Below are 15901 nucleotides of genomic sequence, written 5' to 3'. Positions count from 1 at the left end.
ATAAGGGAAACTTTGAGTTGCAATTATAGAAACTTTACCAAAGGACTGCAGATGTAATCTTAAATAAAATCTAACAGGCTATCAGTAAAACAGTGAAGTGAGTGTAATGATTTTTACTTGATGTGTTTACTTTGGTTGCTACCACATTAATACACAGTAGCCCTTAGCCCTTACTGTAAATATTGTTTTCTCTAACCTTATTCATTGTATTGTTATTAAATGGTATTTATTAAATACCTGTTTCAGTATATTTTGTTCTCGCATCAGTTTTTGCCTTTCTCTGTTGGGTTTTGTCATGACGATGTCCAGAACATTCTGACCATTGTTGGGAACATCCGCAACAAAGAACACAAGATCCTCCAATAATTTAATTGCAAACCTGCAATGGACAAATAACAATCTAAATCTTTGTCACTCATCAAAAGGTAAGAAAGCTCAAATATAGCAAAAAATCAGACAGAAGCAAAGGACTGCAGATGCTGGAATCTAGATGAAAAACACTATGATGCTGGAGGAACTCAGCAGACCAGGCAGCATCCTTGGAGGGAAGCAGGCGGTCAAAGTTTCGGGTCAGGACCTTTCTTCAGGATTGAAGATAGGGAAAGGGGAAGCCTAATATACAGGAGGGAAAAGCATAGCAGTGATAGGTGGACAAAAGAGGGGAGGCAGCGTGGGCACAAGGTGGTGATAGATAGATGCAGGTGTGGGGGAGGAGGGGAGGGGGAGAAGAAAAAAGGTAGAAAAAAAAGAGGCTAGGAAAGGGAAGAAGAGTAGAAGCATGGTGGTGGTGGGGGGGGGTGTTGTGGGGAAGGGGAGTGGGGAATACACCCACCGCTTGAAATTCACCCACTTCAGATAATCCCTACCCCCTTCCTCACAACACTTGTACTCTTTTTCCCTTTCCTAGCCTCTTTTTTTTCTACCTTTTTTCCCTCTCTCTCCTTACCTTTGACCCATCCCCTGGTGGATCTGCTCTCCCCTCCTCTCCCACACCTGCCTATCACTATCTCTTACCTGCATCTACCTATCACCACCTTGTGCCCTGCTCTGCTTTTCCCTCCGATATATATTAGGCTTCCCCTTTTCCTATCTTCAATCCTGAAGGGTCCTGACCAGAAACATTGACAGCCTGCTTTTCTCCACGGATGCTGCCTGGCCTGCTGAGTTCCTCCAGCATCATCGTGTTTTTCATTTAGCAATTGACCATTGACCAAAATAAAAGTCCAGAATTGAGTCAAGTCCTCACTATAGTACCAAGGGATTGCATTTCTACTCACACACTTTGTCAGCTGAGAATTGTGACTGGTAAAACAGAGCAAATTAAAGGCTACAGGTAGAGTTGATCAGTTGTTCACAATGTCAGCTTAAAATGCAAGACATAAGAGTGGAATGTGAAGCACAAGATCTGGAATCTGAGAGTGTGGTGTTAGCAGACAGAGCTGAACAGTGGCAGTACAGTGTCGCTGCAGGTAGTACAGCTCTCTCACAGCTCCAGCAAGACTGGGTTCGATTCTGACCTCTTCCACTGTGTGGAGTTTGCACGCTCTCCAAGAACTGCATGGGTTTTACCCAGATACTCCGGTTTCCTCTCATATGCCAAAGATCCGTTGGTTGTTAGGTTCATTGGCTGCTGTGAATTAACCCCAGTACAGGTGGCGTTTGTGAGCAGTGTATGAGAGAATAAGTCACAAGGAAGTAAGTCGGGGACTGTGATCGTTCAGAGAGCCGGCTTGATGGGCCAAACGGCCCTCTTCTGTGTCAAATGAGAATATGAATATGTGTTGTCATGGTCAGTACATGAGACCATGATGACTGTGGAACTAATGCAAGAAACTCTCACTCACTTCACAACTTCAATCAGCTGCTGACAGTGTTAACAACAGGAAGTAGTCCAGACTTCAAAACTTCAGGTAGGGTCGATTTCATTTCCTCCCGCAATTGTTAACAGTGAGAACAGCTGATAACTTAGGAAGCGTGGTAGGCCGGTTACCCCTTTTAGTCCATTCTATCATTCAATGCAATTACTGCTTATCTGTGACCTCGCTCGAAACAGGTAGTGCCCAGGTTAGGCAAGTGTTCTGTTCCTGAGAACTGTCCATAAACTGATTTCTTCACAAGTCAGAAAGGTCTGTTTTCTCTAGCTACCTAGATTGTATTGCTCTAAATACACTTGCTATAATTCTTTCATTTCATTGAACAATTATCCCAACACCCCACATAATTAAACTAATGGAATATATACAGTATCTAGTCATTCATGACAACCATGATCCATTTTATTATTATTACTAGTTTGAAAAATGCTTTGAAAATGTCTGGGCAAATTTGCATGAAGTCAGATTTTTATAAGTCAGGTCCTCATAAACCAGGGAGCCCCTGCATACCTGACTTTCATGTTATTTCTTAATATATCTGTTTATCAAAAAGCGGAAGGGAGCAGAGGAAATCACTGAGAAATTTACATGATGAAAGGTGGGTGGATGCCGATGTGCCTCATCAGCACTAGCACAGACTGGCTGGGTTGAATGCCTATTTCTGTGTCATTTGTCTAACGTAACCCGATATAACCCAACTAACATCAGCCAAGAGGAAATTTATTTTTTCGGCAGCCTAAGATTATCAGGGGTCAATATGAAAATGTTATGGTCACAACACTAATTGGATTTACACGAATAGGTTTCAAACACTAATAGGTTTCAACAGTCACATTGTTCCCATTTTAAATAATGGAAGGGGCATGAACAAGCAAAATTCTTCTGCAGCGAATCACCATGTGTTTCCATACCTGTTAGGGTCCAGAGTCATGAGTCCTGGATAGTCCAGATCTCCTCAGACACAGAAAATAGTGATTGCAAAGACTCAGGAAAGGAAAGGCTGAAGAAATGAAGGAAACAAACTAATAAGAAATAAAATGCTCTGCAAGTATAAAGAAAAGGAGATAATATCAGTTGAGGGAGAGCAGATGAAAGGAGATAATGGTACAAAACCGATGAAAATTGACTCCCAGTAACTTCAGGGGAATGAGTCCATGATCTGAGGAGCAATATAATTTGCACTTAAAACAAACATGCAGTGCTCTAGCTTACCTAATGTAGAGGATAAACAGAATATATAATGAGGACTGATGATATGATCAATATTGCGCTTTTAAGTTATCAGGACAACCTGCAGATAGGATTCAAAATCCAGTCTATGGTTCTTCCTCACATATCCTCCTGTAATATAAACTCTGCACAAAAAAAAATGCTCTCAACTTCCTCCTCACAGCTAGTACCTAAATTTCCCTACTCTTCATTTAACTCATAATCCAACTATTTTGGAATCTTATTCACAATAACCACACAAAAATGTGCTAACAAACCAGCACACATCTACAACAGCACAAGAATATTTTGTAAAATGCTCCAGGTGAAAAACATACTCATTTGCATACTGAACTGTAATTGTTTTTCTTATTTATACAACCTCGCCCAAAATGTTCACTGAAATAGTTTGCTCTGAGAAACAAAATTATTGGCAAGCATGTTATCCTACTTTAGGGCAAGATATTCAACTATGCCTGGGCTAATGTGGATAAGTTGAACTATTTTGCTGTAAGCCAAAATTAAACATTCAATTTATCTTATCTCTGTTGGCCTAGCCTTTCAGACTACATGAAAGAACTAATCTGCAAAACCTCAAGTTTTTAATGTATGAAACATTAATGGAATTTTTTTCAAAGACCAAATGTCCCTGTTATTGATTGAGCTGCATATTCTCAGATTGAGCTGCATAAATCCAGCCCCATTTCACTTGCCTTCCTTTCTTCTCACATCTAAACAGCACTTTCCCCTGATAAAACCAGCTAATATTGAAAAACAATGACGTAGGGATTACTATCATCCTTCCCGTCATTTAATCTCCCCTGTCTTCTACCACTTCCAAGACCTTTTTAGTTGACTGTCCCCTTTCCCTTTCTGTGCATTTAAAACATTGTCATCTCCAATGTTTTCCATTTCTGATAAAGTTATTGATCCAAAACATCAGCTCCATTTCTTTCTCCACAGACACCATCTGACCTGCTGATTATTTTGAGCATTTTCTCTTTTTACTCACAAGACTAGGCACCTGTGCTGCAGTCTGACAATCAAATAAGTGAGACATCTGTATACCTCATAGGAAGGCAGTTTGGATATTACCTTCGGTCATTGTGATTTAAGGTTCCTTGCTCTAATTTTTCAACAATCGTTCCCAGGATTTTGCTGGCATCATTTGCAAAGTCCAAGTCCCGAATTTCTGAAACTGGAACAGAGACGATGGCAAAAGCTTCTTTATCTTCCTTGTTGGGGCATGTTCCAAGCTGAAAATAAAGATTTTTAGAATTTTCATGATAACTTTGCCCTGGATACAACCCAAGCGTAGCTGCATTTAAGATATTTCAATTGGTGTTACCAGTTAATTCAAGTTAAAGGCCTTATGTAAACCTCCAATGTGTAATTTTGATCCCAACAGAAAATAACCCACAACAGGTCATTAACACAACAAATTACATAATAAAACAGCAACTGCATGGACTATTTAGTATTCACTTTCATTCTAATGAACTTCAATGCACTTTTCTTGTCTCCAGGGGTTGAGAATGACTTGCTTCCACTCCAGCTCTGTGGGTATTGATGAGGGTGATGATGCTAATGTGCAATCTGCAGACTCTGCCAGGATGGAGCAGGAGCTGCTAACCAGCAGTGGATGGGTTGGTGGTACGCGAGTTACTGTACTCCTTCTGATGCTTTTGCAAGACCTCTGTGTGCTCCCAGCAAATGGGCTAGGGTTCTCAATGCAATCCTGCATGCTCCTTCTCTATTCTGACAAGTCACTGGGGGATGCAACACAATTTTGAGGAGACAACCTTGAGTCATTTGTTCTGTCTACCACCATGACAGAGCTCAGATTACTTGATCATAACCTAGGGGGTCTATCCAATATGGAGTATACGTTTTCTCCCTGTGACCTGCTGGGTTTCACCTGGATGCTTTGGTTTCATCCCACCTCCAAAAAAAACACTCTGGTAGGTTAAATGGTGACTGTAGAAGCTTAAGGAGATTCAACAGGTCATCAAAGACACTGACAAACTTCTGCAGATGTACAGTGGAAAGCACTCTGACTGGTTACATCAAGGCCTGGTATGGGAACTCCAATGCAAAAGAATGCAAGAGGCTCCAGAGAGTGGTGGACTCAGCCAGTTCCACCAATGCGGGAATCTACAAGAGGTAGTGCCTTAGGAAGGCAACATCCATCATTAAGGACCCCCAGCATCCAGTCATACCCTCTTCTCAATGCTGCCATCAGGCAGGAGGTACAGGAACCTGAAGACCCTCACCTCAAAAGTTCAACAACAGCTTCTTCCCCACTGCCATCAGGTTCTGGAACTGACCTGAAAATCCTTAATTCTATATTTCCCTCAACTTTAACTAATGTTATTATGTTTATTTTTGTTTATTCTGTCATGTATAATTTATGTGATCATTTATGTAATGTACTATGCTGCTGCTGCAAAAAGCTAATTCTCATGGTGTTCATGCCCTGGGTATGTATGCCCATGATAATAAATTTGAAACTTAGTTGACCCACGTGTAGGTGAGTGGCAGGAAAATCAGTGGATAGTTCATGGGCACGTGAGAGAGAACTGAGAGGGATTGGAACCAATGGAATGATCTATGGGGAGTTGGCACGGACTCCATGGGCCAAATGACCTCCTTCTGTGTTTCAGTAAATTAACACAGTTATGAACAAACACTGATAAACTGAAGCACAGCCTCCAAATATGTGTATGTGCCAGTGTTGCCTGGGTACTGCAGCCCAATCATTGTTGGAGTGACCTTCATTCAGGAGTGGGACTGATATAAGTTGAACAATTTCCCATTTGTCCTATAGATTAGTTCTACTCCAACAGGAAGCCTGTTGCAGATAGTGGTAGTGTTGAGCAAGAAAGATCGAGAAAATTGTTGGGGCAATGGTACAGCAGGATATAGGGTACAACAGGATATAGACAGGATGCAGAGTTGGGTGGAGAAGTGGCAGATGGAGTTCAATGCAGAAAAGTGTGCAGTGATACACTGCACGCAGAAGATCGAAATTGAAGGCTGAATACAAAGTTAATGGCAGGATTCTTAGTAGTGTGGAGGAACAGAGGGATCTTGGGGTCCAAGTTCATGGATCCCTCAAAGTCGCCGCACACGTTGACAGAATAGTTAAGAAGGTGTATGGTGTGCTGGCCATCAGTAGTTGGGGGATTGAGTTCAAGAACCGCGAGGTAATGTTGCAGCACTATAAAACTCTGGTTAGACCACACTTGCAGTATTGTGTTTAGTGCTGGTCGCTTCATTATAGGAAGGATGTGGAAGCTTTAGAGAGGGTGCAGAGGAGATTTATCAAGATGCTGCCTTGATTGGAGACCATGTCTTATGAGGAAGGGTTGAACAAGCTAGAGCTTTTCTCTTGGGGCAATGGAAGATGAGAGACACTTGATAGAGGTGTATAAGATTATGAGAGGCATAGATAGAGGGGACAGCCAGCATCTTTTTCCCAGGGTGGCAATGGCCATTACCAGAGGATATCCATTTAAGGTGAGTGGAAGAAATTTTAGGGGAGGTGTCAGAGGGAGGTTTTATTTTTACACAGAGAGTGGTGGGTGCCTGGAACACATTGCCAGGGGTGGTGGTAGAGGCTGATCCAATAGCGCCATTTAAGAGACCCTTAGATAGGCACATGGATGAAAGAAAAATGGAGGGTTATGGGCAGTGTAGGAGGGAAGGTTAGATTGATCGTGGAATAGGTTTATATAGGTCGGTACAACATCGTGGGCTGAAGGGCATGCACTGTGCTGTACTGTTCTATGTTCTATTCAATGAAACTTGATAAACTGAAATGAATGACACAAGGGAAGGTAAAAGAATTCTTCAATAATTGGCCTCTTGTGCTAGGTTTAATTATATCCCATGCACGAAGATTATTATTTCACCTCTTGCAATAAAATCGCCCCACAAACAATAGTAATGGTAAAGACCAAAAGAATTATATTATATTAGGTATATTAGGAAATCAAATGTTTCACCAAGTATTAACAAATCCAGTATTTTTCCTACTATCTTATCTGAATCAACAATAATTCATCAAACCAGATCAACTACACAGATAGATGTGATACAGCTTAATACGAATAACCCACTGCTGGCCATTTATTACAAAATAAACTTGATCGATTAAATTTGGCAGAAAAACCCGAATTCAATAAATACCATAAGTCTTATAGGTCTCTCTTCATCGGTATCAATGGGAATATTTGTGCTCTGAATCCACGTGTTGGTGCATAGATGCCGTAATCTCACAAATGAATTCCTGAAATATTGAAGCAAATAGCAGTAGATGAAAGGAACACATATACAAATGGAGATGTTATTATTTATAAAAATTCTTTCTCATAAGGAACGATTCACTGTTTAGCCAGAGAGAAGTCTCGTATTTCAGTCACAGATTTTGGTACATCATAAGTACGGGTTTGAACCATGTTTTGTTTTAGAGTCAGGTATAGCAGTAGCATAATATTAGCACCACCAAATGCTTCTAACAAAATTACTGAAGTTATTCCTTTAATTCATGACAACATAATTTTATTTGAGGGAACATTTAAATGTGAAAAGGGAAGTAATGACATTATAAGGAATAATAAAGGGGATGAATTATCTTTTTCTGTGCTATACAATTCTATGATTTTACTGAGGATTAGTTTTATTTTTCTTAAACTTGAAGACAAATAATAAAATTTGGTTGTGATTTCCACCTAGTCTTTTGCACAAAATGCATCTTTGCATAGGATTGCCAGCTGATGTTTATTCTGCTGAAGTCAGTAAATATAATGTGGCCATTCAAATAGGACAAACATATGACAGCAGATGCATCAAACATGACTGTTCAGGTTCTAAGATGCAAGAGTGTGGTCCACAGTCATTAGCGATAAAATTTATTACACTTCCATGTGGTATTTTGTTTCAGAGCTGACTGAAACATATTGAAACATTGCCTCAAGATAATTGTTGTCACAGCAGAAATATTTTACAGATTTGGACAGGACAAAGATTATGACAAATTTCATTTGAATTTTGCATCAAAGCACTTAGCACAAATTATCTGTCAGTTCCTGTCATCCTAAGATCTTCTGGCTACAGAAGCATTCACTCATTAAACACAAGCATCCTTTATTGCTTGAATGAAGATTGACACTTCAGGTGGGCTCCTTCTCATCAATACTGTTGCTTCTGACTGGTTCATTGGTGAATATACTCAAACAGGTACCCAGTTATGCAATCTATGCCACACACACCTGCCTATTTCATGCAAATGCCTCTGAAAAGGGGATGAGATCAGCAACTCAAGTGGTCAGGTAGATTGCCCATCTCATTTCTGATCTGCACTCTGAACCTCCCAAGAAGCTAATGGATATTTTAACAAGAAAGGAATCCCCACCAATGCCTGAAAACTCTGACTCAACAGTAAAAACACCTTGAGTATTTCAATCAAATGAATTTTTTGAAGTTCCTCAGAAGTTTGCATTTCCAATTTTGTTTGAAGTCTTGGTATCAGTAGAATAATCAACCACAACATGATGACATTATCAATGTGCACAATGCTCATCTCTTGTATTACCAATAAAAATTGGAGTAATAATATGCAATCTATGACTTTTGTCTTTAAATCCCAGTAAAACAGAGCAAACCTTATGGTAAAATGGATTGGGAACATAAACCATTGGTAACCAGGCAACATTTGGGGTAAAAGCTACTTTCACATTTTTTAAAAGATAAATCTTACCAATTTTTGCAATTTTTCTTTGGAGGGTGGGGGGGTGGTGGTGGTGGTGGGGGTGGGGGGGCGGGTGGATGAGTTTCTCAGTTTGGCATCACCTCTAAATGCAGTACCTGTTTTGTACACCAAATAATGAGAAATCCAAATTTATAGGCAGTATTTTTTTCAAAAAGATAATTTCTCAGGAGAGGTCAGTTACTATTACGAACATTCCTTGGGGCACAGTGCTGTTCTCCTTTTCATTCAAAACCATCTCGGAGATGCTGCACCTTGAGGATACCAACTGTGGTAGTCAATCAACCCATTTAAAAGTCTTCCTTCTTCATTAAAAGGCAGATAAGCCTGTATCATTCATTCTCGGCCAAACCACATAAACTACACGTACATTAGCTCAGACTTAAAGATATTAATTTAAGTAGTTATTAAACATGGATTTTAAAGCTTCAGACATTTTAAGTGATGTGAAGAATGATTTAAATTGCAATGAATCACATGACTAGGTGAGTGAAAGGACAAGAGGTAAAGGACATTAAGCAGTTGGTGCAACCTGCTATCTTTCATACAGTACCTGGGAACAAATGAATCCATTTTTTGCAGAGTAGTTGGATCTTGTTCAAACAAACTTGCAATGTCATTTCCATGTGGAACGGCCACAAGTCTGTACTTGATCTTGTCCCCTCCTTTTCTCTTGCTGGTTCGATTCAGCATTTTAGGTTCTGCCTAATGAGAGGATACAAAGTCCAGATTAGAACATTTGGTGTACATTCTTCACCTCTAAAACACTGCAGTCGCACCATGCTTGCAACCTGTTGAATATTCTATTAAAAACTGTAGGAGTTGATTTGTGCAATTATTCTACAAAGATCTCTCGTGTTAGACATAAGAGCAGAAAAATAACATTCTCCTTCAAGAAGTACTGATTTACCTCATGATTCATTCTAACCAATAGTTTACTAAGTTTCCAACAGTGTACTAAGTTTCCACTTGTCACCTTTTTCCAAGCAGGGTTCTCTGCACAAGGTGATAAGGTCCATGGCCATCACAATTCACCTTTACTCAATGCTTTCAAAGTGACCTCACCATAAAGAACAGAAATGTGCTTATTCTGTAGTCAACCTCAGTCTGTTTCTCAACTTCACAGTAGTGTAGCGGTTAGTGTAACACTTTACAGGGTTCAAATCCAGCCACTGTCTGTAAGGAGCTTGCACATTTTCCCTGTGTCTGCGTGGGTTTCCTCCGGGTGCTCCGGTTTCCTCCCACATTCCAAAGACGCACGGGTTAGGAAGTTGTGGGCACGCTACGTTGGCGCCAGAAGCGTGGCGACACTTGCGGGCTGCCCCCAGAACACTCTACGCAAAAGATGTATTTCACTGTGTGTTTTGATGTACATGTGACTAATAAAGAAATCTTATCTTATCTTCTAGTGCAGTTCATCAGATATTTCATATAATATTTATTCAAGGGATGAGGCAGCCCATGCCTAATTGCCTTTGAGAAGATGATGGCGAGCCGTGTTCTTGAACAACTGCAGAACAGTGGTGAAAGTACTCTCTGTCAGGTAGGGAGTTCCAGGATTTTGACTTAGGAACAGCAATATATATTTCAATTCAGAATGATGTGCAATTTGGAAGCATACATGGTGTCTCCATATCCCTGCTGCTCCGGCCCTTCTAACTTTTAAATATTATGGTTTCATGTGCAATTGTCAAAAATCTGATCAGTTGCCACATTTGGCAGAATGACTTTCAGCATTGTTACGGTGTACTCTTGGTGGAACATGTCAATGTTTAAGGTGATGAATAGGGGCATCAGGCAAGCAGGCTGCTTTGTCCTGGGTGATGTTGAGCTTCCCGAGTGTTGATACGGCTGTACTCATCCAGCCAGTTGAACAGTATTCCATCACAACTTGTGGATAGAGGCTTTCAGGAGGTCAGGAGGCAAGTCACTCACCACAGTACACCCAGTTTCTGATCAGTCCTTGTGGCCACAGTGTTTATATGGCTAATCCAGTTAAATTTCTGGTCTTTGGTGATGATGGTGGCTTTGACAATGTGAAAATGCTTTAAACGTGAAGGGACGGTTGTGGGACCTTTTGTTGAAGATGGTCCCTGGGAGGCCTGAATACTACTTATCAATCCAAGCCCAAATATTTTCCAGGTCTTCTTGCTATGTTATTTGAGAAGCTCAAATGTAACTGCAAGAATTAAGCAAATATCTCCACTTCTGACCTTTATGATAAAGATCAGTGATGAAGCAGATGAATGTGATTGGGCTCAGGCACTGCTGTCAAGATCTCCTGCAACTATAGCCTCAAGCAGCCGTAAGCAGTCTGGATGCACTATGCTGCAGGAAAGCCAGAACCGGGAGGAAGGGGTTAGATAGTCTTAGGCGAGGTTTAAAGGTCAGCACAACATTGTGGGCCAAAGGGCCTGTGTTATGCTGTACTGTTCTACGTTCACGTATCTCCTCACTCTAAACTTGCATTTGGCCTTTTCAGGATTCCTTCCCTTAGAGAAAGGGAAGGTCTAGATTCTCGGTACGGTACAGTTCCACGGTCATTACCAGTCCTGTGTTAAGACAAAAGCTGGCACAACAAGTCAATGCTATTCAATCTTTAAGTGCCTCAGAGCTGGGCCCACTTCTATCATCAATCCAATCCCATCTCGAGTGGCAATCGAGACTGGGTGGAAGACAAGGAAAAGCTGTGCATGAAGGATACACTCTTTGCTACCCCAGACCCCAGAGAGAATATACCCAACTCTACATCATCAATCTGGTTCAGATGAACAGGCACTGGACCTTTGGAAAACTCACTGAACTAGTTTCTAATTAATTTCACAGTAAAATAAAACTTACCGCAACTTTCGAATCCAAGGCATCTCCTTTGTAACTTGTGTTTTCCTAAATAAAATAGATATTCGATATTGTGAAACAAATACTTCCTGCTCGCAAAAGAGAATGGCATCAACATGTTTACAACAAACAATACAACAATTTTCCTTTAAAGTAAACTACCACACTACACTGGGAAAACTGGCAAACAGAAATTATGTAGAGTCTTGCAGAAGTTATCTGTAGGTAGCAAGACTGAATCTGCATATACTCAAATTGAGACTAGGTTTTTCCACTGTATCTCTGTACATGTGACAATAATAAACCAATACCCATTGTTAAGGATACAGGCTATCCCTGGGTAATGAATAGATTCCGTTTTTACAGATGAACACAAGTCGATTTTGTCAGTAAGTTGGAAGATACACAAAAATCACTCGATATGGTAACTGTACCTCCACAATATTGTGATCAATGGCATCAAAAGCACACAAGACTGATAAGGAGGAACAATTATTAAAAGTGGAGAGGGAGAGAGGAAACTAGTTTTGCCATTTGTAGGAATGAATGATCGTGTGTAGGTATGTTGGTGGGTAGGTGTGAATTTAATCATATGATGGGAGCTCATTTGTAAGAAGGAACATCCATAAGTTGGATGTTCTTAGCTCGGGGATGGCCTACATTAAGTATGGAGATGGAACAAAGACTAATTTAATTTCCTGTCATCAATATATGGATGAAAATCCTCCAAGATTCCTCAGATATTTCCAGAAATTGAAAATTACTCTTCCGTTCAATATACTCAGGAGAAGTACCATGGTGCATTAATTTTTTTTGAAAAAGTAGGCACAGGTTGTACCACCGATAGAGTGATGCTGCATTGGGGGTGGGGAACTGGGTGAGTTTTGCAGCGATCACCAGCGGAAATCCACCCAAGGCTTTATACATAATGTACATGCCTTGCACAGAAAGACCTTTTGTCCATAAGCTCCCTCTGCTGCAAAGCTTGCAGAGGAAATTAGTTGGGCTCTGGACTGCAGTAGGGAACAGAGGAGAATGAGGAAGGTCAGAGAGAGAATCAGGAGGGTAGAGGGAATCAATGGTTAAAAGAGAAAGTTGGGTGAGTAAGCAGAAGATTGGCAAGCTGTAGAGAGGACCAAGCACAGATCAGGATCAGTCAGGGAGAAGGTGAGATTCAGCTGGGTTAAGGGAAGAGAAAGGAGAGAGGATCAGACCATGGAGGCATGGAGGTGATGGAGGATCTGCCTGGAGAGGAGAGAGAGAAAAAAAAAAATCAGACCAGGTCAGGGGAGGGGGGAGAGTGAATAATCAGAGAAATCTCAGGCTGGGATCAGTAGGAGAAAATAAAATCAGTCCGGGAGAAAATGGTGCGATGGTTTCAGGGTGAGGAATTCAAAGGACACATGATCAATATGGGGATTGGAGTTCGACCATCATGGAGGAAAATCAGGATGGGAGTTGGTAGCTGGAGCTGGTCAGAAAGACGATAGTGGAGGTCTGGTGGAAGCTAAAATGGCAACCTTTTAGAGGCTGCATGGGAAATGCCATTGGACAGGAAGGGAAAGGAAGAGCGGAGTGGGGATCTGTGAAGGGAGTGATCCCTTTGAAATGTTGAAAGAGGTGGTGAGGGGAATGTGATTGGTGGTACATTATTGTTGGAGCTCGTGGAAATAGTGAAGGATGATCTGATGAATGCAGAGGCTGGTGTCGTGGAAGATGAGAACCAGGGGAACCCAGTTCTTGCTTCACCGAAGACGTGAAAAATAGATGAGATGTGGTTAGGGGCTCTGTCCCCAACAGTGGAAGGGACAGAGACTCCACTCTTCTCCGCCCACCTACCACCCTGTCATATGGCACTTTCCTATGCAACGCCTGCCTTTCACCTCTTCCCTTCTCACCATCCAGGGTCCCAAACAATTTTTCTGGGTGAAGCAGCAAGTTCACCTGCACTTCTTCCGATCTCGTGAACTGTAGTCAGTGTTCACATTGTGGCCCTCTCTACACTGGAGAAACCAGAGGCAGACTGAATGATCACTTTGAAGAGCACCTTTGAAGAAGTCTGCAGGAGTGGCCCTGAGCTTCCAGTTGCCTGCTGCTTTAATTCATCAATCCATTCCTACAGTGACCTTTCTGACTATGGACTCCTGCACTGTAACAACAAAGCCCAACGCAAGGCAGAGGAACAACATCTCATCCTCCAGCTGGGCACATTACAGCTTGCAGGACTTAATATATATTAATTCTCCAACTTTAGATAACTCTCCCTTCCTGTTTGTATCAGAGCTGGCCACCTTTGTCTGTTATCATCCTTTTGACTCAGTTTTTCTTTTTTTTTCTATACTCTGGCTGTTGGTCATGCCCCAGGGCCTTACTATTTAGCAACATATTACACAGACAAGCAAGTTTAATCTGGCCTTCACTGCTATATTACAATCTCACTTTATCAGAGACACTCCCTTTCTTCCACCCACCTTCTTGACTACATAATACTAACTGGTTTTCCCTCACTCCTGTAGACTAAGCGTAGGTGCTTCACAAAGCGATCACCCAATCAGTCTTTAGTTTCTCCAATATAGAGGAGGAGCTGATGAAGGGTCTCCAACTTGAAATATTAACTAAGTTTCTCTTTCCACAGAGGCTGGCTAACTTGTTGATTTTTTTCCCCGCATTTTATGCTTTTATTTCAGATTTCCAGCAGCTGCAATGTTTTTTTTTATTTTTGTTTACTCTCTTTCCCAGTTCAGAAGAAGAGTCCCAGACCTAAAGCATTAACTGTTTCTCTTTTCAGAAATAATGCCCAACCTGCTGCTTGTTTCCAGCACCTTGTTTTTATAACAGGTTTAAAATGCCTAGTAAAATACAGGAAGACAGAATGCCATATAATGATGTTGAAAGCCTGTTTCCCAGCAGCGCAGCAGTAATTTCCAGACCAAGTATAGCATCTGCAGTGGTATATGATATGATCTCGGGAAATAAAGAGAGTGCATCTTATCCTTTGAGATTTTTTTCCCATAAAAACACATATTAGTAAAACAAAAAGTAAAAATTCCAGTGAAGATAAAGTATTAGATTTCCACCTGTGTTTTGTCAACCCATGTTAGCCAGGGCAGTTACTCAATTCAATGGTACAGAAAGCAGAGGCAATGTCACTCTCTACTCTCTGAACGCAGTGTAGATACCTACAGAGCAGTATCTTGGGTGAAATTTACAAAATGCGGAGAGTTTATGTCAATTATATCATTAAGCTATTTCACAAAGATACAGAACTGCAACTCCTATTACTTGTTGATCACTGTATCATGTTTTGTGGTTTAAAATTTACAATACAATCAAAATAGAAGAAAAACATGTCATGTGCCCTTCATTCAGATGCAAGGTATGTGCGTAATTGTTCCAAACATTGTTTGTGAAATTTTGCCCTGTCAGTGAAATTCTATTTGGTTTTCTTCAACAACTGATACCCAACATTACACAATCCTTCCTTATAACTTGTTTTAAGAACACCTTCTGATTGTCACACCCAAACCAAAATCCTGATGTTCTTTCACTGTGTAACAAAAATAGCTTTGTTTTTACCATGAACATTTCAAAATTCCTAATTGTTTCACACAACTCAGATGGTGCATGATTTAGCTCGAATACTCACTTTCAATTCTTTAAGTATATCACTGAATGATCCCTCAACTGATAATTTGGGTGAGGGATGGGTGGATCAAGTCAGCTGGAACAGTGCTACTGTTTTATTTAAAAGGTTAATTGAACTGAATTTGGGAAAAGTAACATTTGTGTGTCACACTCCTTTATTCTACTTTTAGATTAAGCAGCAAAGGCAATTCTCTGCTTTCTTGTGTTCTAAAGGCACACTTCAGGTGCCAGGAAGATACCTACAGAAAATTGAGGGTGGTCAGAGTACCTGGAAGCACGTGGTGTGTTGCTTGCTCTTTAAAGTGAATTCTCAATGCTTACCCTGGAGGAGGGGGAGGAGGGGTCTAGGCTGCAAGGCTATGACTTGCTAAGAAACCTCTGATAGCAGATGTTGCAGGAGAACCTTCTGCAGGAACTAATACAGGAGAGTTTTTCCTTAAACTTGCAGCTAGTGATACACCGGCTCTATTCGTATATTGACCCTTTTCTGGAACACCAAAAACTTCTCATACAGTACTTGACTCCTGAATTTCTTGTCCAGCAGTTCTATAATGTTCTCCAAGGA

At 40.9% G+C, this 15901-nt stretch overlaps 1 protein-coding gene across 1 annotated transcript in view; it reads right to left on the bottom strand.

Annotated features, from left to right (window-relative positions):
• Positions 1–15901, bottom strand: part of itpr3 (inositol 1,4,5-trisphosphate receptor, type 3) — a 226867-nt gene that overhangs the window by 108591 nt on the left and 102375 nt on the right. Inside the window, exons 10-14 of the mRNA XM_052034535.1 lie at positions 11695–11739; positions 9407–9558; positions 7275–7374; positions 4179–4339; positions 238–379 (exon numbers count right to left, since the gene is read on the bottom strand). Coding sequence (XP_051890495.1) covers positions 238–379; positions 4179–4339; positions 7275–7374; positions 9407–9558; positions 11695–11739 — 600 coding nt within the window. The remainder of the gene's footprint in view (positions 1–237; positions 380–4178; positions 4340–7274; positions 7375–9406; positions 9559–11694; positions 11740–15901) is intronic.

The sequence above is a fragment of the Pristis pectinata genome, chromosome 20 (assembly GCF_009764475.1).
Source record: "Pristis pectinata isolate sPriPec2 chromosome 20, sPriPec2.1.pri, whole genome shotgun sequence".
Classification (NCBI taxonomy): Eukaryota; Metazoa; Chordata; class Chondrichthyes; order Rhinopristiformes; family Pristidae; genus Pristis; species Pristis pectinata.
The sequence above is the reverse complement of the archived record's forward strand: the minus strand, read 5'-3'. Positions and strand labels throughout refer to the sequence as shown.